This window comes from Neodiprion virginianus, chromosome 1 (assembly GCF_021901495.1).
Source record: "Neodiprion virginianus isolate iyNeoVirg1 chromosome 1, iyNeoVirg1.1, whole genome shotgun sequence".
Lineage (NCBI taxonomy): Eukaryota > Metazoa > Arthropoda > Insecta > Hymenoptera > Diprionidae > Neodiprion > Neodiprion virginianus.
The window spans coordinates 24,496,231-24,521,743 of NC_060877.1; the positions used below are offsets into that span (position 1 = coordinate 24,496,231).

Here is a 25,513-nt window from a genome sequence, read left to right on the forward strand (position 1 = left end):
TATTTTCCAGACTATGAAGAGATCGCGTTTGGCCCGGCGCCTATTAATAGGTTGCGATGTGAGGTCACGTCGTCATCGTTTCGCTGTTCGAACTGACCGCAGTCCGATACCGGTCCTAGACCAGACGACGGAACGTTGGCTCTCCTATCTTGCGGACGCGTTGCGTGTTTTTCTAGATAACGAAGTTCCGATGGTTTGAACTTTCACCTCTTAATTATATCTGGCTGTAATTAGACCGTCGACCAGTGGATTTTTAAAATTGTCTCAAAGAAGACGAGCATTTTTTTCGTTCTGAGGAAACTTCCGGGTGATGTACACGTGGCGTATCGTTTGGCATCCATAAGTACCTTCGGCTTATCGTGCGCTTTTAGTGCGGGGTGAATCGAATGTGTGAACCTGTGGAACTGTTGTTCATCAATTGCAATTCCGCGATTCGTCGATAGCAATTATGAGCGTGCAAGTGACGTTGGCTTCGGCGCATGCATTAATAGGGACGAATCTAAACTCAAACGGGTTTTCCTCTCGATTACTCAGAGGAGGCGTAACCCTCCAGGGACTGCGAAGCTGAGCAGACGTAACGGCAATTAAATTTAATTTAATTGCAGTATCTAATCTATTAACGGCGTTGAGTCGCGGGCAACAAAGTGAGTCGTTGAGCATTGCAGATCAATAATTGTTCCCGCGTCAATGCTTGATTCGAAAAACGTATTTTCTTCGCTTCCTTTATTTTCAAAATCAATTGTGTAATCGTCTTTGTCACTATTTACGTATTTCCTTCGTCTAGACAGTGACTCCTCTATTTTCCTTAAAGTATCCTATTTTTTTTCTTTCCCTATTATAAGCACTCTAAAACTGAGCCTTTCCCCGCAAATGTATCCTAAAAAGCACTCAATTTCCCCCTAAAAACTACTTATTTTTACCAGTCAATTACTTTTTTTCTAAAAATTGTTTCTTTCAGCTCATTTTAGTTAATACTCTGTAAAAAAAAAATTTTCAATAATCAAAAAACCTCTAAAATTTCAATGTACGTTATACTCAGAATTTCGTTCGACCTCCGACACGTGTTTAATATTTTCCGGAAATTATTACGCTTACAGAGGATGTTTTTTCTGCAATAAAGACATATTTTTGGGGTGTAAATGAAAAAATTTCAAAACGACCGAAATAACGAACATCCTAGTGTGTATATAATTTTGCTCTGTCTCGTCGGTACTGTGAAAAAATATTGGAGTCCTAATAACCCCTTATTTTCACAAAGCTTTTCCCTGTTTTCCCTAAAATTACCTGACTTAAGCACTGTAAACTCTGTACAAAATATAATATATTAGAATCTAAAAGCGTGTGCCGGCCTTCTTGTTTGCCGTCAATGTGTATGGCATGGTAATGGTAACTGTAATTCACGTTAAGCAGACTTTTGTTACCCGAGCAAATCTGTGGTCTGGAAAGTTTTGATGCAAATGAAACTGTATTTTTCAAGACTCGTTTTCACGTTTCCCGCCTATACCGTGCAGGTATTTTACATTATTTATTAGTACATTATGTACTAAATTAGCGAAAGGCAATCCTTCGTTTCTACGTTAAGGAGCTTCAGCCATTAAAAAAACTTGTCCGTGCGAGTGATTATCATTCAGTTTCCTACAAGATTTTACTAATTGTGCCTCTTTTTTGTGTCCCGAGTTAATTAGTCTTCCTTTGAAAGTAGCTGCGTAGTAATTTCTCGAAGCTCTTCCGTTAAGTTCCCGTTAAAATGTCTCGAAATGGTGAAAGCTCCGGAGGGATGAAAGCGAGGATCAGGTCTGGGGATTGAGACAAAAGTGCAGATTGAACTACCAAAATCCTCTTCCTTTTTCTTTCTTTACTTATTCTCATTCATTCCGTGCCATTCACGCGGATACTTTAATCTTCAAAACCTCAAAGGACTCATTCACGAATCTCTGTATATCAGAGAATCCGAGTGACGTTGAACGACGGTATAGTAGAAAATGGGTGGAAAGTTTCTTTTTAAGCACGGTAACGATTGTTGTTAAATGCAAAAAAAAAAAAAAAAAAACGTGCCAACTTATGCATATACATATTTTAGAACTAAGGATACGTTCGAATATATTTTGCACAATCTCTCGTCATATTTCACTCGCCAATATTCGAGCACATATATGCTGCAGACAAAAACAACTGGGTCGCAAAATTCCAAGAGGATACGTACAACTTCTCGTTATTACGCGACGCGAACTATTATTGTAAAATTTTTAGTCTATCAATTTCCGAAACGTTGAAATATAGCTAAGCGAACTATAAATCGTCGGTGTGAGACGATAAACAATTTGTGTCCTGCTTGTAGTCACTTTACTGTTTTCGCATGGGTTTTAATTTTGTGGCCTGCCGTTGAGGAACGAAATTCGGTAGCATAACGTCACGTGTAAACAAGGCCGACGTTATTATACATCTCATTCAATTAATGGAGTCGATAACGTCGCAGCGACGCAACGAGCGTGACTCACTCTCACACGAACAACTTGCGATTAGCCACTTTGGGCTGAAAATTACTCCTATTCAAATCTCGGCCGACGCTTATCGTACGAATTAATAATACGACCCTTCGAAATTGTCTGATAAAATAAAAATTAACGCGTGTGTCTTTTTAAGCACATTATCGTTGGGTTTAAGACGAACGCGTGTGATTTCAAATCGTTTAACCGTATCCGGGTAAAGATTAAATCGGTAGACAATTGAGTAAAATTATTCTAATTCAGAGTCTTTGACGTTGCCTGAGAATTTTGAATTGCAACGAATAGGTATTTACTTTCGCTAGCAAATCTCTGCTACACAATGGACTGATTATTCAGGGTATTTTCGCTCTCTGTTTTACCTGCCATATATGTCATTTATAACGCTTCACATTCCCGCCGAGTTTGTCAACGGCAATAAAATACTTTCCGCATGCAAATTATATCCGTTGCGCAAAATTGAGCTAACAAAAATTCGTACGTCAAGCTCGGGGGAAAAAGAAACAAGCTTTTGTTTTTATAGGCATTTAATCATAAATATTCAACTTTTACTTTTGACTGTATATTTTATTACGTAGTGATGGAAACTGAAATGCCTGCGTGTCCTTGGTAATTCCGGGAATATGGCAAATCGTAAACCGGATTGAATGCTGCTTGAGATTTGTAGAAATTAATTACACTTGACAAATAATCGTATTATATATTACGTATTACCCATATTATATCCATTAAAAATCTTACGATAAATTTTAATGTCGCTACTGTTGCGTAAAAAATTAATCTGTCCCATTAACATAAGTACGATAGCAACAGAAACAAGTTGACACGTCGCGGAGAGGATATTTAATGTGGAAGTATCAGCCTGGCGATGTATTTGTAATCGAGAAATAGGTGTAAAGTTGACCTTGTATATTTTGTATTTTATACTTTGAGGATTTACCTATTTTTGCACAAATTTACGTTAATTATTGGTTATATATTTATATACCAGTTTCCAGTCAACTGGTCGTAAGCTTGGCGTTCTTTGCACAAGACAATTTCAACTTCGTAGATATTTTTTCATCTTTAGATACTTTCATTACAGTAGGTACAGTGTATCGCTGCGGGACTTTTAGACGAGGTACCGTAAAGTTGATAAATTGGCTTGATATTTATGTCTCAAATCTGCTCTCTCGTTTTCCGCCCTTTATTTTTCACGAGCGTTGAGCTGCTTTGGTGAAAATAACATCCGTAACCGTTTGTCCAATAGGCATAGCTATATATATATACCTGCCTGTCAGAATTTTATGGTGCTGTAGGCGTTGGACGTGACGCGTATGGAAAATGATGAGTTTGCAAAAAAGAGGCGTTTACAATAATATACAAGACCGCGATTCGGATCGATACATTGTTTAAATTCTTGTCCGGTGTAATCCGGTCCCGCATTAAATATTTTTCAATTTTATATACCTTTTGGATAAAATTAATAATTCCTGAAATAATGACAGATTATCCGAGGAATAAAATGAGTTCGCGACTGATTCTCTTCTTTGGGTTTCGTTTGTTTAACTGAACAGCAGATCTCAGCCCTGTTTGATATACGAGGGATTCAATGATCTATCGATTTTTACGGATAATCAAATCAGGTTCAATAGAATCACTCGGGTTAATGGAAATGGGGCATAAAAACAGTTTGACATGATTTCTCAATCTGCATTTGCACTACGGTTCGTTGGCAATTATTTGCTCCAAGGGTACCAGGTACCATTATTCTCGTCAGGCAATTGACTTTTTCGTAATATATTATAGTTTGGCGTTAAATAACGACGTAATTTAAAACGACGCTTCAGGGACACGCGTTACGAGTTTCTCAAGTTAAACAAGATATATTAATCGTCGTCGGCTCGGTTTTAATCTGTCCTCATTTTTCTTCTTTTCCTTTATCCGTGGAATTTACGGGAGATTCCAAGTATCGGAATCAATTTATCCTTTACCTAAAAATATACATGAAATCTCTTCTCCTGCAACTAGTTATCATCTATGTGACGATAAATTTTTCATCTTCTGATGTATTCTAATATTCATAGAGAATCAGAATAAATAATAGTGATTATGAATTGCGAGAAACTTGCGATTCGGACAGGTAAATAGATGAGTGAATTTTAAATTTTAGGACCGCAGTCTGCAGTTATGTGCGAATTTAAAATTGAGTGTTAGCACCCATTTTGGGACATTTTATCGAAAAATGTGGCCATTCAATCTATATTCAACTCACGTCTTGAAATATCTTCCTTTTTGACCTACCGTCTTATAATTCTTAAGATTACTTGTATGCTAGATTTTTTATAAACGTGTTGTCTAAATATTAGAATTCATATTCATAACGTAATTGTAATTAAGCGGACTGGTTGTTTATACAGCTAACGGCTATTCAGGTTTAATATACTCTTTACAAACTTATAATTCGTATTATATACGCGCTCGATCTCCTTTTATTTCGTCCAGTTTTTAGTTTTTTGCCATGTTTGCAATGTTTGCAATTCGAGAAATTTTAAGCGAAAAATTTTTCTTGATACAGGAACGTGTGTAAATATGAAATTATGACGAGTTGAAAACGCTTTCACTTTAAAATTACATGTTATTGAAATTTATCATGTTTTCGACTCTCTGCACTCATTGGCAAATCGCATTACGAAGATCTGAAATTTTTTGACCGACTCTCAGAATTCGCTCCACCCTAGAAACGGTGAAAATTATTGACAATTTAAAACTTCCCTCAAAATTGATGCGCTTGCACCTACGTTGAGAGTTATTTTAGTTTCTAAAAAAGATGAAAAATCATCGATATGCATCTAATTGGTAATTTTCCATTTACAAAATGATGATTACTTCTTAATGACTTGTTGTTTTTTTTTACTCACTCAGAAAAACGATTGCAAGTCTGGTTTTTGAATCGGACTCAATTCCAGACTACCGGTAAGCTAATGAAAATCGTATTACAAATTTACGGTGTGTTGTCGACTAACCGTTTAATTTTACAAACAGGGAACGGAACATTGTGAACGTTTCATTATATGAAAATACGACCATGTTTTCCCTAATTACGCTTTACTATTTTACAAACAATCCTAAAATTGCGAAATAATGAGATTTTCTATAAAAGTGCACCGTTATTTGTTCCAATAACATTACTAACCTTAACTTCGCGTTTCATTTTCAAATTCATCGTCACTCTCTGTTATATACATATATTTAAAATGTTGCCCCCCCTCAAACGGTAGCATAATTATGAAACGCCTCTGGCCATTCAATAATTTATGTCCTATATTAAAATCAACGAGCTTGTTGTTTCAAACAAATTTGATGAAAAAAGAGATTTTCGGTGTTTAGACGTTGGGCAGATTTTCGCGCCTACGTTGAGAATAATAAATCGGTTACACCGTCGAAATCAAAATTTCGAAAAGAAGGAAATAGGCCGTTAAAAAAATGGCCAACAATATTACTTAGACCAATGACGCGTGTTCAACAAATTTTATACAATCATTTCTAATTCTATAGTCCGTCAACCTAATTGCCCCTATAATTGAAATCATTGTTTCACATTACCTAGCCGATCTCTTTCGCTTCGAGCATCAGCTCGCCTTTCAAAATTCCATTCACATTCATGCTAACGCAACGAATCGTCGTAGCCTATATTTCGGAGAAGTGATAACGTTCAGCATCCGGTTCGTTATCCGTGACATCCTTCAGCTCCGTCCGGTTCCCGTTCTATCCGGACAGTTTGAAGTTGGTTCCCTGTAATAGTTCACGTCCCATTCCTGGCAGTGTCATTGGCGATAAACTCTGTATCGGACACATGGCGGTTTCTGATTCCCGCTTATCAATCATCAACGCACGTGTGTCGCGGCTTGTCGGCTCTTGCAGTCAGGTAAAAAGTCCGATAAAAGCCCGCACCGTTTTCCTTCCGTCTTCCTCTTCGTCGTGACGGAAAATCGATTCGTCCGTTATTCTTCATACCCACACCCCGCAGGACTCGATCCTTGGTGACACTACATTTTCGTTCGATTCTACTGTGGAATAAAGAGGGCGAAGAAAACCCGGAAAATGAAACCGTGCACCCTCCTCGCTATTCGTGCAGCTCAACGATCTCTGATACGGATTCAACGGCACAAAATGGTGACTGAATGACTGGAAATCAGATAGCGACGACCGCTGTTGGTGGAGGGAAGTGAGAGAGGCGTTTCCTCGACTTCCGCTGATCGAAACGGACGGACAAACCACGGTTATATATCTCATTCGGCTTCATCGACGGTAAGCGATTCGCACCGCACACCGAGAGAAATTTCTTTCAGTTCGATGCTTACCGTGGCAGTCGTCAAGTGTCATCGCTTTTCACCGAGATCGAAAAATATTGTGCTGTGTGAAAAACGAAAACGATTCGAGGTTTGCGTCCGTATTTAATCAGAAAGTTCATACCATCCTTCCAGATCACAGTCACCGATGCTCTGTTTTCTTGTAACCGGTATGCGATGATTTGATCTTGATGCAAAAAGAAATCGACGCGAAGACCTTGTTTAGTGGGGGAAAAAAAATGTCAACTAAACACACAGATTTAATGTTTCAATAACCGTAAAAATTAAAACGTCCTATATCGACAACTTGCATTTTCTTGCGAATCAAATTTTTCTCAATTCAAAACATCACATAAATCCGGATCTTTCTTGCCGCTGTACTGATATATTTTTTTATGACATCGCGCGCGTACGATTCGTTCTTTGTCGTTTTTACTTTTACTACCGTCCTTAAACAATACTTTCGCAACGCGTTATTTATACCTTTATATTTTATTGCTATCTGAACTACAGGTCAGCTGGTCGCATGTTTCATTTAGGGTTCGGTAGTTTCGAAGGGCTTGGGAGGCGGGGGGGGAGGAGGGGGTCGAGACCCACGAAATAGCCCCAATAAATTGGCCCCGTCACTGTCTCCGCGTCCGCACCAAGAACCTTAATTGAACTTCGTACCCTACTGTTCGCAGCTTTTGGAACCTTTCGAAATGTTTTAACTGTTCGGTAAATTGTAGAGAGATGTTGGTGGTGGTGAATTTCTATATACTCAGAATTGAGGCAAAAATTTTCACCAGGTTGAAACACCCTCGTCAAGTATTATCCAACTTTGCCTAATCGTTTTTGGCACCGACGTTTTTCCTTGGCGTCCACCTTCGATAAGCCTCCACAACTTCTTCTTTTTCTTCTTCAACTAGATCATCGCAAACTAATTTATCGTTCGAAACTTATCGACGACCGGCTTTTATTCTTTCTTATTACCTTTTTCTACCCTACAAATATCGCGAACTTCTTGTACGGATGGAGAATTCCGAAAATCGTGCGAAATTCTGACGACGGTCTCCATGACGATGAGTACCCTACATAGCCATTGATTTAAGTATTTTTCTACCTTGGCGCGCTTCCAATTTTCTTCTTCTGTTTCACCGCGCCTTCCAGCAGGTTGATCTTTCCCCCGTATCGCTGGTATCAAATGAAATTATAATAATTGTGTTTATACTCCGACGCGGCTGGATAATACATACAGGTATTTATTCAACCTCTGTCTTGTATATTTCGCGGTATTTTTGCACAACGACGTTATACAATCTCTGTCCCAACATAAAAATTAAGAAGCAAAAAAAAAAAAAAGATACGGAAAAGAAAAAACTTCCTTCCCCGCTTACTGAATTCTCGAATATCTTCGTACAACGTTAATCTATTTCAACTTCTAAATATATAATATCATCCGCGCTGATGAATCAAGTCGTAGCGAAGTGTACGATTTGCATTTTTTTTATTTTTTTTTTTCTTCTTTTTCTTTCTACCAACAATCGTTGAAACAATTGTCGCCTACTTCGGTCAGCTTTGATTGTGAATAATAATCGATCAGCCGATCGGTTTCCCCATCGCGTCTTCGTGAAATATAAACCAACTGTGCGATTTGCAGGTACGTGTCCGCGGTGATTTTCTCTCTGCAGGCTTATCATTCATTGTCAGGACGACCCAGATACGTAAATACGAGATCTCGGGTTCTTCAGTGATGCGAATTGACCCGCGTGTGTCTGGCGAAAGCGATTGTCTGCTTTTCGAAATTGGATCCTCTCTCCCCGATATCACGAAAGTGTGTTTGTTCCGACGTTGAATAGCCCCGACCCACTCAACCTTCTCTCCCGTTTTCATTTAATCATGGCTTGCTCATGCGGTAATCCAGTTAACAATTCGAGTGGCCGAAATGGTCGACTTCGTATCCCGCACCGTACTCTACATGTATTATCAAATAGCCTGGGCTAAACTCACGAGGAAACGAGCTTTTTGCTAGCTTTATACACTCCGATTTTATGTTACAATCAATGTACATTTTATAGCGGTCTCCGATTCGAAGGTTCGATACCTCATCGTGTTGTCTGCACGTGAGTCGTGCCTGTGTAATACATCTTACAAATAAATGCCAACGTGAATAATTCAAAACGTCTATAAGTTTGTTGACTTTGAGTTTTTAGATACGATTAGTATGAAATATTCATACGCTTTGCATGGTGAATGGAAATTGGAAATCTTGCTCTTACAATTAAACGATATTACGCCATGGTCTTAAATGCAAATCGAATAGTAGCTGCTTCGGTTTTATATACTGACATAATATGCAGTCATTTAGTTACTTGGTTTAACAATGTTAGGTTTAATTCGTCCCAACTTTGGTGTTTGAATTAATAATTTTGTAACTCGATTTAGTAAAACAGTGTTTTCGGTTATAACTGTATAAATGGCTATTAGATGATTATTTGATCAATTCGAATTATGTTACCATGTATTTAATGTCTTTTTTTGTTTTTTTTTTTTACCAGTAAGTATCAGTTTATCGTTAGTCAGTTATATACTATTGAATTGACTGGATGAAAATTCATTGTATTCAACAAATTCAAGCTATTTGAATAGCCACCATGGCAATAATTCTGTTTATCATTCTAATTAAACGAAACCACAAGTGCGCTGATGCTAATCAATCCATTACATTCAATCAAATTTAACTGAAATGGGTTTGGGAATTCGTTTAATGAAATTATTTGACTTAGGAATTGTTTTTATTTTTTTGTGTAATTTATTACCTGTTTCTGTGTTTAAACATTGTTCTGAAATGAGTTAATAAATTGTTTTTGTTTCTCAAATGAATATATATTGCAATTAAGGTAGTGCCACGGTCGATTTCGACGATGACGTGTGTCTATATATATATATCTCCAATATCAAAGTTCACGTATATGAAAGGCAAAAGAAGGGGTAAACCGCCCCATTCTATTCATAACTCTGAACAAAAACACTTGAAGACATTTTGATTTTACGCAGAAATAAAGAAACGGCATGAATTTTACAAATTTACTGTTACGATTTCGTAGAATCCTTTTCATTTCTTTATTTCTGCCTTAAATATAAAAATGTGTTGAAATGTTTTTGTTCAAATTGTGTATAGAGCGAAGCTGTTAAGCCTTTTTTGCATTTTACCACGTATCGATATTTCCCTATTAGCATTTTATTACGAATTTAATATCCATCAAATTATCCATTCTTTGTTATAACTACCGTAATTGTGATCAAACAAGTTATAAAATTCGTCGAAACATGCAACACGACGGAGTGAACAAACACATGAACATCTACAAGGTGTAACCGGTGAGCTTTTCACCAGTCTGTCAACATTTCCGAATAATTTATAGATGTATTATAAAATATGACTCGTACCCAGGTACTTTTCCCAAATGGTTCCAATGCCCACCCTCTCGAATAAACTCACAAATTCGTCACGATGAAAATTACATGGTAGGTACATTACACGTGTACTCACGGCATATACGATACCATTACCTTGCAGAGCCTCGTTTCGGTTTCGTTAAAGGCATTAACGAGTTCAATTTCTGAAAATACGAACTCACTCGGTCAGCTTGCTTTGTGTTTGTTCGTCAAGTTTGCAGGGAACAAATGTGAAAGCCGTGTTATATACGTTATACGTTTGAACTTTGAGGCATTGTGTGCAACTGTATCGTCCGTAGCCACGCTTTTCCGTCTAGATTATTTATCATAATCGAAAATCAATACATGGCGTAATTTGGCACTCCGCGGTCATTCGAGTTTAGTTATTTACGACTAGAAAATCGCCTGAACGATTTATGCTTAAATAATGTAAGCGATAAATAACACTCTAGTTTTTCTGTGTCGCTCGTCTTAATCCCAATTTTAGTTTCAGCCACTCAACGCTAATTATTTCATGCATGAATCTTTTATCAGTATTGTTTTTTTTTTTTTTTTTTTATTTTATTTTCTTTTCGTCACTCCCAACTCCGACGCGCTGATTTATATCACTATTCCCGAAAACGCAGACCTCGTTTTTACGAAAATTCAATGCCTCACACTCCACGCCCAAGATTTTCTATCCCCCTTCTTTTTTTTTTCGAAACGTAATATTCAAACAACGTCAGAACGGTGTTGACGTGCGTTTTAATCTTCGTGATTAAAGGCCATCTAGCTATCGATTGCGATGACATATGTATACGTAGCTATATATACACCCGATTACCCAACATAACGACAAAACCAGGGTGTGTCTATTGTCCGTTATACAATCAGACCCCATGGGACAGCAGCTGTGTACGTAGATGCGATTTTGCAATCGGTTACGATTAATCTTGTATTTTCATGAATATTCGCAAGTTTTCGGATAGATTTCTGAGCGACCGATTCAAATTGTGATTATGCTTGCTGAAAGTATGGAAGATAACGTTATACGTTCAGAAATTTTCATTTCAAGCAATACAATCGTTGAACTTTTTTATAATTGCATATCTGCGAACTTTTTACACTGAAGCCATGCGATACTCGTTGTATAAATTTAACTAACAAATTGTTAAACTCTGTAGTAACGTCAAAACAATTCCTAAACGCGGTGAGGGACTAATATGACTATCGCTTGATGAAACCAAGATAGTAATAATGCTTGTTCAACGCGTCGAGCTTCGCTATGAATAAACCAGCTATCGCTCTTGGAGTCCGAAACATTGCGTGCAAATTTTCATTAATAATATCAATTTACCAAATTGTCCAGAGAACAAAAGTAAGAATACGTCATCTATCGAACCTACTTCTGCTGACAATGAGCTTTACGCTAAGGTTTGTAGGTACTGACCTTGGTTGGACTTTTCCAAAGGGCGTGAGTATTAGAAGTTTCAATCAATCAAGCTTGATCGAAAATCCAGATTATCGCTTATTCTGACTTTTGATAATAAAATAATGTGAATCACTCGATTACTTAGCCTCAAGCTCGCAACTTGTAACAAAGAAAAGTTCACCTACTATTCACGACTTGATTGTCAGAGTTTTCGACCGTGATTTTCTCACTTATCGATGTCTCGGAAATTTTTCATTCTTTAACAATTTCTACCAATTAACTGATCGAAAATTTCGTAATGCAAACTATCGGAACATCAAACAGGCAGCTACAACTGGTTACCTGAATTTTTTGGAAATTATTGACAAGTCCTCCGACAAGCGAGAGAGAAAACGTCCAGGACGAAATCGTCGTGTTTGCCGGTAAAGTCGGTAAAAAACCACCCGCGCTATTATAGTCTATGCAAATATCGTTCGTATTACATTTCACGTGAGCTTACGAATGCAGGATTATCAGCAGCAGATCCGCAAACCCATGAAATATAATATGTGATTATACGTGATGTGCGCCGAGAGCCGGGGATATTCTATGTGGGATTTGCAGGTGAATTGAAGGAACACGTCGAGACCGCGATATTTGCTGCAATGCGACACGTCGCTTCGCCGTTTCCAACTTCGATGGAATTGCACCAGCAAATGCCTGGCTTCCTGGCTCGAGATTGGCGTCGATTGTAATGGTCTTCGTCGCCCGTTGCATCAAGGATGAAATAACAAGCAGGAGGCAAGCCGGTCATCCGGATACACGGAATACCACAGAGCATCAGGAATTGTGTCGACAATGCAAGGACGCCTCGCAATCATTTTCGCCATGCTTTCCAATTGGTGCGGATTGACCATTCGGTGCCATTCTGTCAAGGAAGTCGTAACCGCAACAGTTTGAAATGAAATTGGGAATGAAAGGAACCTAAGTGCCTGAAATATTCTTTGAAATCACGAGTAATCGATCGAGTTACGATTGAAATCGATGGAAATCATTGCCACTTGATTGAAGTTGCATGATAGCGTTGGTAAATCGTGAAAATATCTTTACGTCTTAACTTGTTAACATTCAATTCAGTTTCTTCTATCCTCTCACGCGATTCCGGTGATTTTCAGTTTGTTAAATGGTTTTCATTGATTTTTTGAGATTCTGTTGTATAATTCAGAAACCATTGAGAATCGCTTAGAAACGTTTGGAGATCATCGAAAATTAGGGGTAACGTTGAACGTTATTAATAATCATATGATAATGTATATCACACGATTTCCAAGCGAACGATTGCTCGGCGCCACATAACCGTAGAATTCATTGAAGCTAACGAATTTTCCTAACATGCATAACGATTGTGCTTGTCACGAAGCAGTTGTTACTTTCCGTATTTTCGCCGAGTTTTCAACGAGAGACCAGCAGCGATGTTCTGATTAAACACGAACAATCGGTTCGCCGATTTGGGTCAACGAAGAAGTCGAGCCTTCGCGAGGCTGCATACTGGTTCATAGTCCACAGAAAGAAAGAAAAAAAATACCTGTGACACAGGGCAATGAAGTTTTCTGAAATTTCACAATATCACGGGAGTAAAAAAAAAATTAACATTCCGTCTCTGAACAGCTCGAATAGTTACGAGAATAAAAATCTAGCTGAAGTATTGCAAATAATACAAGGTTCTTTTATTTTTACCAATCTCTGCCGATGTTTCGAACACGACAAACGAGAAAATTGTAAAAAAAAAACGAGTGACGCTTGTAACTCCGCGTTGTGCGGTGTAACTCAATTTTCTCTCACAAAGCGAAAATGGGCTTCTTCCATCGTTGATTACCTCAGTTATACCGTTAACGAAATCATCTCAGCCTTCTCTACGTACCGCCGTTGATAAATTTAATTTGAACAACGACACGTTGTGCCGCGTTTTGCGCACACAATCTACAAGTATGGAATATCCCGTTTCCTGCAAGCTCTGCCTAATCTCCAATCGCGGTTTTGTCCGATAACCCACGGCCATGAACATCGTGTAACACACGTATACACCCACATGCAGTAGCATTAACGGAACGAAGAAATGGCCCTGCACTAATCGCGAATAATGGGCTCGTCCGAGGAAGGATATGCAGACATGTCGGTAGGTACGTTGTTGGAAATGCTGACGGCGTCCTTTTAACGTTCGTACTATAACGGCCGCGGACAAAATCTGCAACTGCACGAGGATATTTCCGGTACAAGTGCGGTACCTACTAAAAATTACCATTATGTGGATACGGTGACAGATAGATTTGCCATCGTCGATGTACGACGATTATTCCAATTCTCTAACACAATTCTTACTACGTAACTGTTGTACATTGTTTTATACGGTATTAGATTGATCCTTGTACTATTACCAGTGTGCGAATGTTTAGTTATTTTCCGCAACGATATATCACGAGCAGAGAAAAATCCCAGTGAAGATAAAGCTCAGCTTTTCGTTGCTTTTGGCAACGTCAAAGCCTTGCGCATGGTGAAGCAATCGACCACGACGTGACTTCCACCACTGACCTTTGGCGCCGTTCGACCTTCGCCTTGAAAAATGAGACTCCCGTACCCAAGAGGGGCTTAGAAACGCTCGGCACATTTCTCTAGCTGACTTCGCATCTCCGCATCTGCGACCTCGTGATGGCTAATCGGAAATTCGTTTTGGTTGGGGTCGCTGCGTTGGCGTTGAGAGGGATTCTTAGGGTGCCGAAGTGTCTCTGAGACACCTGGACTCTGAGGAAGAAACGGAAAATCTCCATCTTTCGAGCTCGTGTGGTAAATATACGTATGGAGCGTTCCATGACATCTTGATTAAGAGATTTAGAAAGTGGGGGGGGGTTCAAGTTTTTGAATCATACTTCAGATACGATGGTTCGAGAAAATCTGAAAAAAAATTGCGATTACATTTTTCGTCATGTACTTTTATAAAAAAAATAAATAAATAAACAAAGAACCAATCCGAGACATCGACGTAGAATCTTGATCGAGATGTCATGGAATGCCCTGTATGTATATACATATCGATTGAATTATATGACTTTGCTTTGACGAAGGAAGCGCAACTACTTCTTATAAAATACCCATTATTGCTAATGTAAAATTGAAGCTATTCTTGTCTAATTATTAAATGCGCCTGGTATTGAATCGATATTTTCACTGCGTTTCTTCGACTTTTACGGTACTACGCCATACTATTTTTCACAATTCTATAAACGTGTCTACCTAGACAACCTTCTGGTGTCGCAAGTTTAATAAAGCAGTTTACTAATCTTCTTAAGTAAAATCGTGACATAGAGTTACCTAAAGTGACTGTTGCGGTTTATAGTCACACTCAAAAGAGGAACAATTTTTGCAGGGAACCAGATGAACCCAATTTCACGACGCTTGGTCTATAATCACGTGTTCAGCAGTGCACCCCTATTTTTATTCAACATTTCCGACAAAAAAAAATCCGAGAACCAAGCAATTGCATTTACAATTTTCCAAATGTTTTACAGACGCAATTGAGATTTCGAATAGTATATTTTTGCATCTAATGACTTAGTTGATTGACAAGACTTCCTTGTATAGGTCTGTCATAAAATGTATTGGAAGGTCGCAAGAAAGATGGTGAATATCGAATACCATCACTTCACCTAAGAAAAACACTTTTCAGGTAGTAAAAAATGTTGAATACACACTGTCGATGTTCCAGCCGGTTATCTAGTAAACATGTGGTTTAAATCTGAGAACCTCATTTCCGCATGTCACGTACATCCAAAGAGGTTCCTCAATGCCTCCTCTCGGGTCGAAGATTTTCTTCCACGTTTTATGCATAAGCTTGCGGAGTGGCTCGGGGCGCAATGAACCGCGAAATATCTAAATCCGAGCATTCAATATCCCGCAATATTCCGTACACAGGTTGGGAGGAAAGCGTTGTGAGTCTTATTGAGGGTGCTTTCATGGTCGTCTTTGGGGAGCCGATTGGCTGGTTCGGTGATGCGGAATGGATGGCGAAGGGATCGTTCGGCTTTGCGATCCATAATGGACGAGGCAAAGAAGTGGCTGCTCGTACGGATGAAGGGAGGAAGTTCACGTTTCGAAAGAGCACGTGAACTCCGCGTCTGCCTAGATTTTGTGTGTAGGTAACAACAACCGGCGAAAAAACACCAACGACGAAATTTCTAAGCAAATACCTCCGCCAATTCGTACAACATCCAGTCGTATTGGATAAATAACCGTCGAAAATCGACGAGTTTTTGTACCGAATCTAGAATCAATAGTAACTCTGGCAACCGAAGGTCCTGAAGCCCACTCGCCTGGTACGTTTGTATGTAAATCGAAAAGAGGAGAGAACGATGTTTGGATCTGGTTCTCCAACGTTGAGGGTGGTGCGAAACTCATCACGTACCAACTCGATGACGTCGGTTATAGAAATATTGATACGAGTCGAGTACGTTGGTCGAAACCTTTGCAGATACGAACGGTATTGTTACGATATTACGAAAGGTCAGTTATTTTACCGTCGAATCAATACCGACGCTCATAACTAGACCCTCGGAGTATAGCTGGCGCTATTGAAATGGTAGTGCAACAAGTTTCGACAAAGTATTCCGAGTGAAGTAGTGCAGAAAATATTGTTTTATCTATCTGTTTATAGCATCGCCCAATGAAAAAAAAAAGTCAACTGTGACTAACAATAAGGTGAAACACCCGGGGTGGGCATTTGTCACGAACAATGCGGTATCGTCAAAGTAACAACAATATTTGTACAATTTTTTGAAAATCGAACAACATACAAGTTGTAAAAAATCACGAGTTTCACAGAAAGTCTTATAGTAGTTAAAATTTCTCTCTCACAATTTCAAGCCCTGTTTCAGCTGATGTCCGTATATCGTTCCACTTGAATCGAAGTTCTTAAGTAAGTAAAAACCGTCGTTCTAGTCGGAAGATCCTGGAATTACAATTACTGCATCATTGACGCTGATCAAAACATTCGCATATTGTACCGTTGGCTTCTAACAAAATTCACTTATCTTAAAGAGGCTGATTATAAAAGACCTAACTCTGGTGGAACGATTATAATCCGAATAAATCTACGAACCCTGATGATAAAACAGTTGACTCCTGTGTATCAGCATAAAAGATAATCGTTTTATCATCAGGTCCCGTAGAGTTACTTGGATTATAATAGTCACGCCGAAGTTAAATATTTTAAAATCAGCCTCTCTAAGATTGAGTGAATTTTACTAAGGACCATCGATACGTTCATAATTCATCCGAGGTCAGCTTTATGGGAAAATCAATAATGACCCATGTATTATTATATATACCGACTCTGAATGTCTACAATTAACAACTTGTCGGGAAGCTATATCACGATTATATGTGCGTAGAGTAATGTGCCTTATGTAATGAATATTGCAGCGATGCCGATAGCAGCTGGAATAAATTACTGGCTAAAACGTATTTTTAACGTATATTTTACCGAGGGAGATGACAGTTAAAGTATTATCGATGGCTGACACAAGCAGAAGTCGAAAAAGCACCTTAATTTTTTTAAAGTGGTTCGATTTCGAAACGATGATTTATTTTTGAATAAACGAAAGCAGATTCATTCAATTTTCAACTGAAAAAGGTAGTGCATTCATAAATTCGTTCCGACATCCTTCTCGTCGGTTATTCACAGCTATAATTGATTTCACCCTTAATAGGTACGTATTTTATACGGTTCGATTAACTCTGTTTTTCTCTTTAAATTTAAACTGAAAACGTGAGAGCAATGCGAGCCAGCTCCGTTTGTACAAATGTCATGCCAAATAATACTGGCGCAAATGACGACTAATGGCATGTAAGTGGGCGGCAGGTTACCGACAACGTAACTACTCAAGTCCGGTAATATTCAGCTTCGTGCGATCGTGAAATATCACGTAGAGCGCTATTCGCTCGTTCAATTGTCCAAAAAATACAAAAAGATCCGTTGTAATTTTCTAATTTCTCTATAATCACCGCATCGTCGGTAGTGGAATTGAATTCGGCATGTCGTTGATCAGCAAGTAATGAAACCGAATTTTTTAAACGCCGATGTACTCGATTAATCGCTCTTCATCAAACGGAATATTTAATGGCTTCCAACTGCTATCTATTTAATTACCCACCATTATGCTTGTTAGCATTATGCTACTTATGAGCAATTCTAATTTCATATCCAATAACTGTAAATACTTCATTGTTAGTTTTATCACTGTTTAAGCTGCTTCTTCAATGTTGAGATTCATTGCACGAATAACAACGAGTCAGCTTTTAGGCACGATTCGATTGATGAGACTGAAAATTGCTCATGTTGAGAAAATCGATATGGAATGTGTGTATTTTTTTTCATTACAATCTATGCAAGCGATAAATCTATTCAGATATCACAAGATCATACAGCTCAGAGAATATATATAGGAAGTTTCTCATCGCAAGGATAGCATGCATGCGAAAGAGATGAACGCATTCACGGTTAAATAAATTCAAAAAAAGTTTCACTCTCGTGGGACTCGAGAGACGAGCTTGCAGAGTGTCCCGGAGGATTTGCATAAACCATTAGCGCTTCTTCAAATTGACTATAATAATTGTGAGTGTCGTGCGTTATGGACTTCAGAGCTCACGACCGTGGAAGTGAAAGGTGCGAAATGAAACAACGATGAAGTCCGAGGGGATGAAATTCAATGTGCAATAAAAAGGAGAAGAGAAAAGTATCAAATATAAACTTCTGCAATTAAAAGTTATATCTCTCTTGCGCTGTGTGTGTATATTGCATATACTTGTACGGAGGCACGAGGCACACAACAGAGAATTTATCGCCTCTATAATACATGATATAAGCAAGAGAAATAACAATAAATTATCAACTTTAACAAAAGCTCAAACTGGTATCGTTCGTTTTATCATCACGCCCGTTACTTTCTTGCCCGTTGTTTTTCCTTTGTATTTTTCACTCTTGAGCGAACTACTTGGCTCGTTACTTATTACATGAATAAAGAATAATAAAATGCCGACGATTCTGAAGTCTAAACAAAAGCTTTTCTTGTAGAAAAATTGTTCATCGGCGATTATACTCCAGTAGACTCCCGTCATCGTTGATACGAAACAACATCATCAATTATGCACATCTTCCAAAAATTACCGTACAATATCCAAATAATAAAGAACCTCGATTTATCAAAAAAAAAAAAAATCTAAATGGTGAATTTCTGCGTATTGCGCCATATCATGCGTCTAGGAATTGTAATTATTGTAATCATCTCTCGTTTTATAATTAAAAAAAAAATCCTGTCACCTTGTTCAATCTCCTATTTTACACCTTCATCAGTTCGAATATGTAATCATAGAGCATTGTCTTGTTTTGGATGTTCCAGGAAAACAGCGAAACTGTTATCTTCAATAGGGGAGAAATACCGCGAGGGGGATTGTGGATGCGGGGAGAAACTGATTGTTGGTCGAGATTCCCTCGTCCCCGGTTTAATAAACGGTAATAAAGCTGACCGAAGGGACGGCCAACCCCGCGACACCTGAGAGGAGGTATGTTGTCGCCCGTATGCAATGACTGTGGCCTCAGCCGTAGGACCGTGGCACCGAGCCCATCTCTACAAAATTCTAGCATGCATTGTCCTGGCTCTTATTACTCTACAGTATCTTCTCAGCGGTGTTCTGGACCGGCATTCTATCGAGACCATATTCACCATAAACGGCACTAGGTATGAGTACTTCTATAAGTATAATTATTTCGTACATTTTATGCATTTATTGAAATGTCACTCGATGAAGAGACGTTTAAGAGCACCATGAACATTTGACAAGGTCAAAACCTTTCCAAGATCAAATTTCCGGAATTGCCGAACTCATAAACTGTCCTCTTCGGTAGTTTAATTTGAAGAAAAATCAGGACAATCTGACCCCTATTATTTTCAATATATCCTCAGCTGCTTTAAGAACCAAACGAACGCGAAATATTATTCAAGAAAATTAGTAAATGCGTAAGCAAAAAATGTTTCATAGTTAGAAATTACAGCACGCTTCGTATCGAAGGAAAATAATTGAACACTCAATAATCTCAATATATACAACACTAAATTGCGGTGAAGCGATCATATTTTCATAGATGAAATAGCAAAAAAAAAAAAAAAACATTACCATAGACTTATGCCTGTAGACGTAACCTTTTGGAAAACTACACTTTTGGCGGAACCATACAAAATCTGCAAAGGATATGAAAACGGGAGTTTGTTTTGATTAAAACAAAGCTGCACCAGAACTGCTGACGATTCATCGAGGTCTTGAATTTTTAACCTCTAGCTCTCGCCTTTGTTACATTTTAAAACTAAATGAACACAACGAGTTGCACATTATCGGTTACGAAGTGATAGCAGTATCAAGGTTCTGCGTGAGCTACGAAAAAATTTACTCATGTATAAAAGGTCTGCGGAATTAGTTGTCACAGAGTATCGAGTTCAAAGTCGACGATTACAAAAGAAGAAGAATCGTGGATTCTTCTATTGAAAAATAGCAAAGCATAGGATTTTTAGTTTATTAACATGTTTAGAATACCGCGTTACGCAACTGAATTCCAGGCATCAGAAGTTAAAAAGCAATTACTGATAATTGTATCTTCTTCACTCATTTATCTAATATACTTGTAACATAGTTGCCACATGATTATACGTAAACTAAAATAACTAATTAACAGGTAGAAAATACTCTTCAAACTTTGATCGGTCAACTTTTTTCCTGTAACTGGATTTTGAATAATTTTTTCTTACGACTTTCCGGCACTATAATTCAATTTCCCAAAGCAGCAGAAAATATTTCATTTTCAAATACCCGTGATCCGCTTTCCGCTTGTAGATTCACGTACTGTTAAAAATCTGTAATTTGTCATTCGGTACGACTAACGGTGAGGTAAAAATATCTAGATAAAGCAAAGAAATTATTCATGAAATTACAGAGCTTGGACTTTACGAATTGACCAACGAGAAACGGCTACCGAGAAACTATACCGACATTGACTAAAATTGGCTGTTTACGAGCCCATTTAGGTGATTAAACTTGCATTGTCGTTCGATTGCCGTAAGAACTTCGAAAGTCGGTGAGTTCGCGAAGAGAAACTCAAGAACCTTACATTGATTGGCGTCATTGTTATCACGTATTCACTACCTAGTCGAAAAAAATTCACTTTTTTTTTTCAAAGTCACATGCTTAATAGTTGTAGGAAGTTGAAATGAAATGCCCGTTTCAATTTGAGCCCTTAATATTAATATTTAGTGGTACCTAAACGCAATTTCCATTTTCCATTTGATTAACATTCGAAAATAATTTCAGTTATTTCGGAATTTCGTAGCTCAGTAACGAAGCAATATACATAAATTTCCGATACGTATTTTTGTTGGGAATCGACCGCTCTACGAAAAAAGTCTCTCAAAATTTTTTAATAACTAAACTCTTTCAAAACTTACTCGAGGTTAAAGTTGAAATCAATTGAAAATTCACGTTTTTCGAAATTAACAGCGAAAATACTGAACTTATCGCAAATCTTGCAAGTTTTTTTGTAAAGTATTTCAACGGCTATGAAATCATGTTATTCGATCAATTTTCAAGTTAAAAAAATCTGTATTTTGCTAAAAAAAAAAAGACTTTCAAAGTGAAATTACATATAATAAATAGTGTTATTTGTAATAATTACAAAATAAATTTGCTTAGGTCGAAATTTAATTGAATGACATGATTTCGTAGTGGTTGAAATGCTCTACAAAAAAAGGACCACCATATTTTGCGGTGAGTTCAGTATTTTCGCTGTTAATCTAGAAAACGTTGAATTTTTACTTAATTTCAACTTTAACTTGAATAGATTTTAAAAGAGTTGAGTTATCAAAAAATCATAAGAGACCTTTTTTGTAGAGCAGTCGATTCCCAACGAAAATTTGAATCGGACATTTACGTACATTGCCTCGTTACTGAGATACGAAATTCCGAAATAACTAAAATTATTTTCCAACGTTAATCAAATGAAAAATGAAAATTGTGTTCAGGAATCACTAAATATCAATATTAAGGGCTGAAATTGCAACGGGCGTCTTATTTCCTCTTTCTAAAAGTGTTAAACATATGACTTTGAAAAAAAAACTGTCTATTTTTTTGGACCAGTCTAGTATATTCACATGCTGTTAGAATCTAGGTAAATCTACGATATATGCAGGCTGAGGTTATATCCAGGTCTGAGTTTAAAATAGTGGCGAGCGTAAAAAGTTTAAAAAATACACTCACGGGCTACTTCGATCATCCGAATCACGTGACCGATCGGCAAAGCCAATAAGTTGAGACGTGCATTTTCTCATATCGAAATTAGCACCAGCTATCCTCGAGAATAATTAACGGTCGTTTTTATTACGCTACCGCTGCACGGCGGTATTATTTCATCCCCGAGCTCTTATTCGCCAACCTCCAATATTGGCTTTGGTATCCCTTCGTCGTCGCTCCTGCTTTCCGACTCGACAAAGATATATTAACTTTTTTATTTATTCAGGAATAATGAAAGAGGAACGGATAATCGGACAATGGAATATCAAATTAGACCATATAATTATTCTCTTTTATCGCTGTCAATCTATTTCTAAAGGCTCGACGATAATAATCGTTAAAACCTGAAACGTATCCGAAGAAACGATTAAAGCCGTACCTCTCACCGGGTGAAACGCTCCGGGATTTGTCCTGTACGAAAATAGTCGCCTTGGAATCTCGATGAGAGGCGACTAATTTGTCAACGTCTTTATTCTCTTACTGGCGTAAGGTGTTCCCGGAATCTCAACTTTTCCATGACGCGAGTCCAAAATCGTTGAATATCAATTTTTCATTAAAAAATTCCCACCCCTGAAAGGCCACTCTCCAGTTTTCATATAAAATACTCAACTTCAAGGTGTATAATATATGTATACACGATCCCCGGCAGACTAAGAGACTCGTAATATCTTTCGATTAAAGTCGTTTCCTCCTCGAGACGTTTATTAAAATTTGAAGCCAATGACCCCGTGCTGTGCGGAATAATCGAGAAGGAAAATAATTTTTCAAAAATCTAATCCTCTTATCACGGTAATTATAAAAATTGTCATCCACTCGACTTGACTCTGTCGGTAATATATTCCTTTTTCACGAGTCAGATGTATCGATTTTTTATTCCTTTTTTTTTTCTTGCTGTCTAGCTTCTATTTAAGTATTCTTGTGCATGCATGTGTGTGTGAATGTGTATGTAAAAACTGACCAGTTTGTCCTCTTGCGCGTTAACAGCGTCGTGGGCATTTGCATGCGGTGTTTAATTAATGGAAACGTCTTTATACGCCGCGTTAAATCCTTCTAGTCAATTCGTTCGTGAAAATATTGCGATGGTTCGATTAATATTTCATGAAGCTACCTCAAGAACTCGCAACGTTTACACAGTAATTTGCAACTTTCAGGAGGCTTCACGTGACAAACGGTATTTCAAATTTTTCACCAAATTTATAATACGCGTGTAATATAATAGACGTGCGGCGCCGATGCGGAAGAAGTTTAAAGAACGCCGAAAAGTACCCTCGCATTGTCGAAGACTTCTGACAATCGTGACTGCCGGCGTTTTATTTTTAAATAAATGGTTGAAAACCACGCGAACTCGTTCGTGGCAAATATAAATTTTCTCGCGATAAATTTTCTCTCTTCCTTTTACCATCTATAATAATAATTCCGCACCTTCAGGACCGAGGTTCAAGCTGAATTTTTATCCCGGGAAGAAAATCAGAATTAAACTTGCTTACGACGGGGAAATGTGATTTATTCGAATAGAAACTTGAATTACAGTAATAAGATTAAGATTAATTCAGTGAAAGTAAATCATACCTGCTTGAAAATAAAACCATCCGAATTCTCTGTGTTGAAAATATAAATATCTCGTCGCTTGTAAATATTCTGATAGGATATTTCACGGAGTTCTTTTTCTTTCATCGTCATTGTTGTTAAAATTATCGTAACATCTAATCCTAATCGATAAAGCCCCAGGATATTTTGATGGGACATAAATTTCAGTGAATTTACCACGTGATTTTCGGCCTGTGTTGAAGATAACAAGGTTTTGTCGTTACCCTGTAACCGAATATTTGGATGGGTTGAGTGACGCCACGGAGCGACGATGAGTTTAAAGGGATCGAAATTGACAGGTTGCGGTGAGTAGAGATTGATAATAATCCAATCAAAACTATACATATACACCTCCATACTTATAATCAGGTAGGTACTCGATGACGGTGAATAACGATATTGGTCGTCGTTATTATATTACGTCACGCACACGGCAGATCCTCTGTTTCGATGTGCGACAAGGACAGTGTGATACGAAGATTGATATCGAACGAAATTACAGCGATTAGATCAATCTGTCAGAGCTCGTCGTTTAAACGGTTTGCACCGAGATTCACAGCCACTCGAGATATTGTCGAGTGAGTCTCAAGTACCTGAGTAGATTATATAAAATTGCATAAAGTTCAACACTCGAAGTCATTTCTGGGAGATTTGACCGGCGTGTAATGAAAAAATTATTCCTTTCGTTCCGTCGCTGGAATGCTTCGGTAAAGAAAAAATTAATTCAACGCAACACTGTCTGCAGTATCGTAGGAATTCATTGATCGTAGTAAAGCCGAATCATTGTCGCATTCGGTACATATTCCGTCACATTCGTATTCATGTAGGTATTATAACGAGCTATAAAACTCTTATCACGTTTCCCGAACCGTCTGACTGTATTTTTAACTTACTGTAAATGTTATCAAATTTTTTTTTTTTTTTATACTCATCACACCGCTTCTGTACCGGTGGCGCATACGAAGTTCTCTCACAGTTTTTCCACCGTGTATCGATACAGTGTTATTCAAGAGTTTTTATTTTTATTTTTCTACAGTCTCATTTATCTTGCCCCCAATTAAATTATTCCTTAAGTACTATTTAGCGTTGGAATAACAGATCCGTTTACTTAAGAATGTGTTTTTAGTTGAAACGTAACGTTATCTACCACCTGTCATATCCGGTTGATCATCAATTTGCCAACTGACACAGATTATCTTCCGCATTTCACGACCTTTGTGCTATGCTAGCAATTATACTATCTTCTATTTATAAACACTATCAAAGCCAAGTTTTGAATTATGTATAGTATACTTCACGCTGCAGCAATGTTTGAAACGAGTATGATAATACGCGTAATTTAGTCACGCTACCCTCATGATCGCCTGGCTATAAAACACCATTGTTTCATACGGTGTTTTGATAACTACCATAGTTTGTTTCTTTACCGCGTTACATACATCGGGTCAAAACTGTACGTACGTAAATCGACAATGACCCAAAAGAAGATACACGTTAAAAACAAGTAAGTGGTTTTACCAGAATTCTGTCATTGAATCTTGATTAGGATTCTATTGCCCTCCGAAAGACAAGCCTTGAGCGTAACTTTCTACATACAGTAGTTAACGGAGACTCAGAATTCTAACGAAACCTATATCCTCTTCATAAGATTTATACTACAAACGCTCTTCAAATGCGAAGTAAAGAAAAGCTAACGATAACTATTTACAGTGTGAAAGTTCTGCGCGTGCACGTATAAGCTGATAAAAATTGGAATGAATTGACTAAGCAAATATAACAGTATCTTTGGTTTTTTTAAATAATCCGAATATCGTTTGATGTCGGTAAAAATTAAACGTTCTCTTTAGTTATTTAAACTGATGTTCTTCAATTTTTCACAC

The 25,513-nt window shown here is 37.8% G+C and overlaps 1 protein-coding gene across 3 annotated transcripts in view; it reads left to right on the forward strand.

Annotated features, from left to right (window-relative positions):
- Window positions 1-25,513, forward strand: part of LOC124310174 (beta-1,4-N-acetylgalactosaminyltransferase bre-4-like) — a 113,867-nt gene that overhangs the window by 60,790 nt on the left and 27,564 nt on the right. For 2 of the 3 annotated variants that reach the window (XM_046773952.1, XM_046773945.1), the window contains exon 3: window positions 19,112-19,450. In XM_046773952.1, the coding sequence (XP_046629908.1) occupies window positions 19,296-19,450 (155 nt within the window). In that variant the 5' untranslated portion in view covers window positions 19,112-19,295. Of the gene's footprint in view, window positions 1-430; window positions 645-19,111; window positions 19,451-25,513 lie in introns of those variants that run through there. The other variant, XM_046773962.1, reaches the window with a different exon arrangement.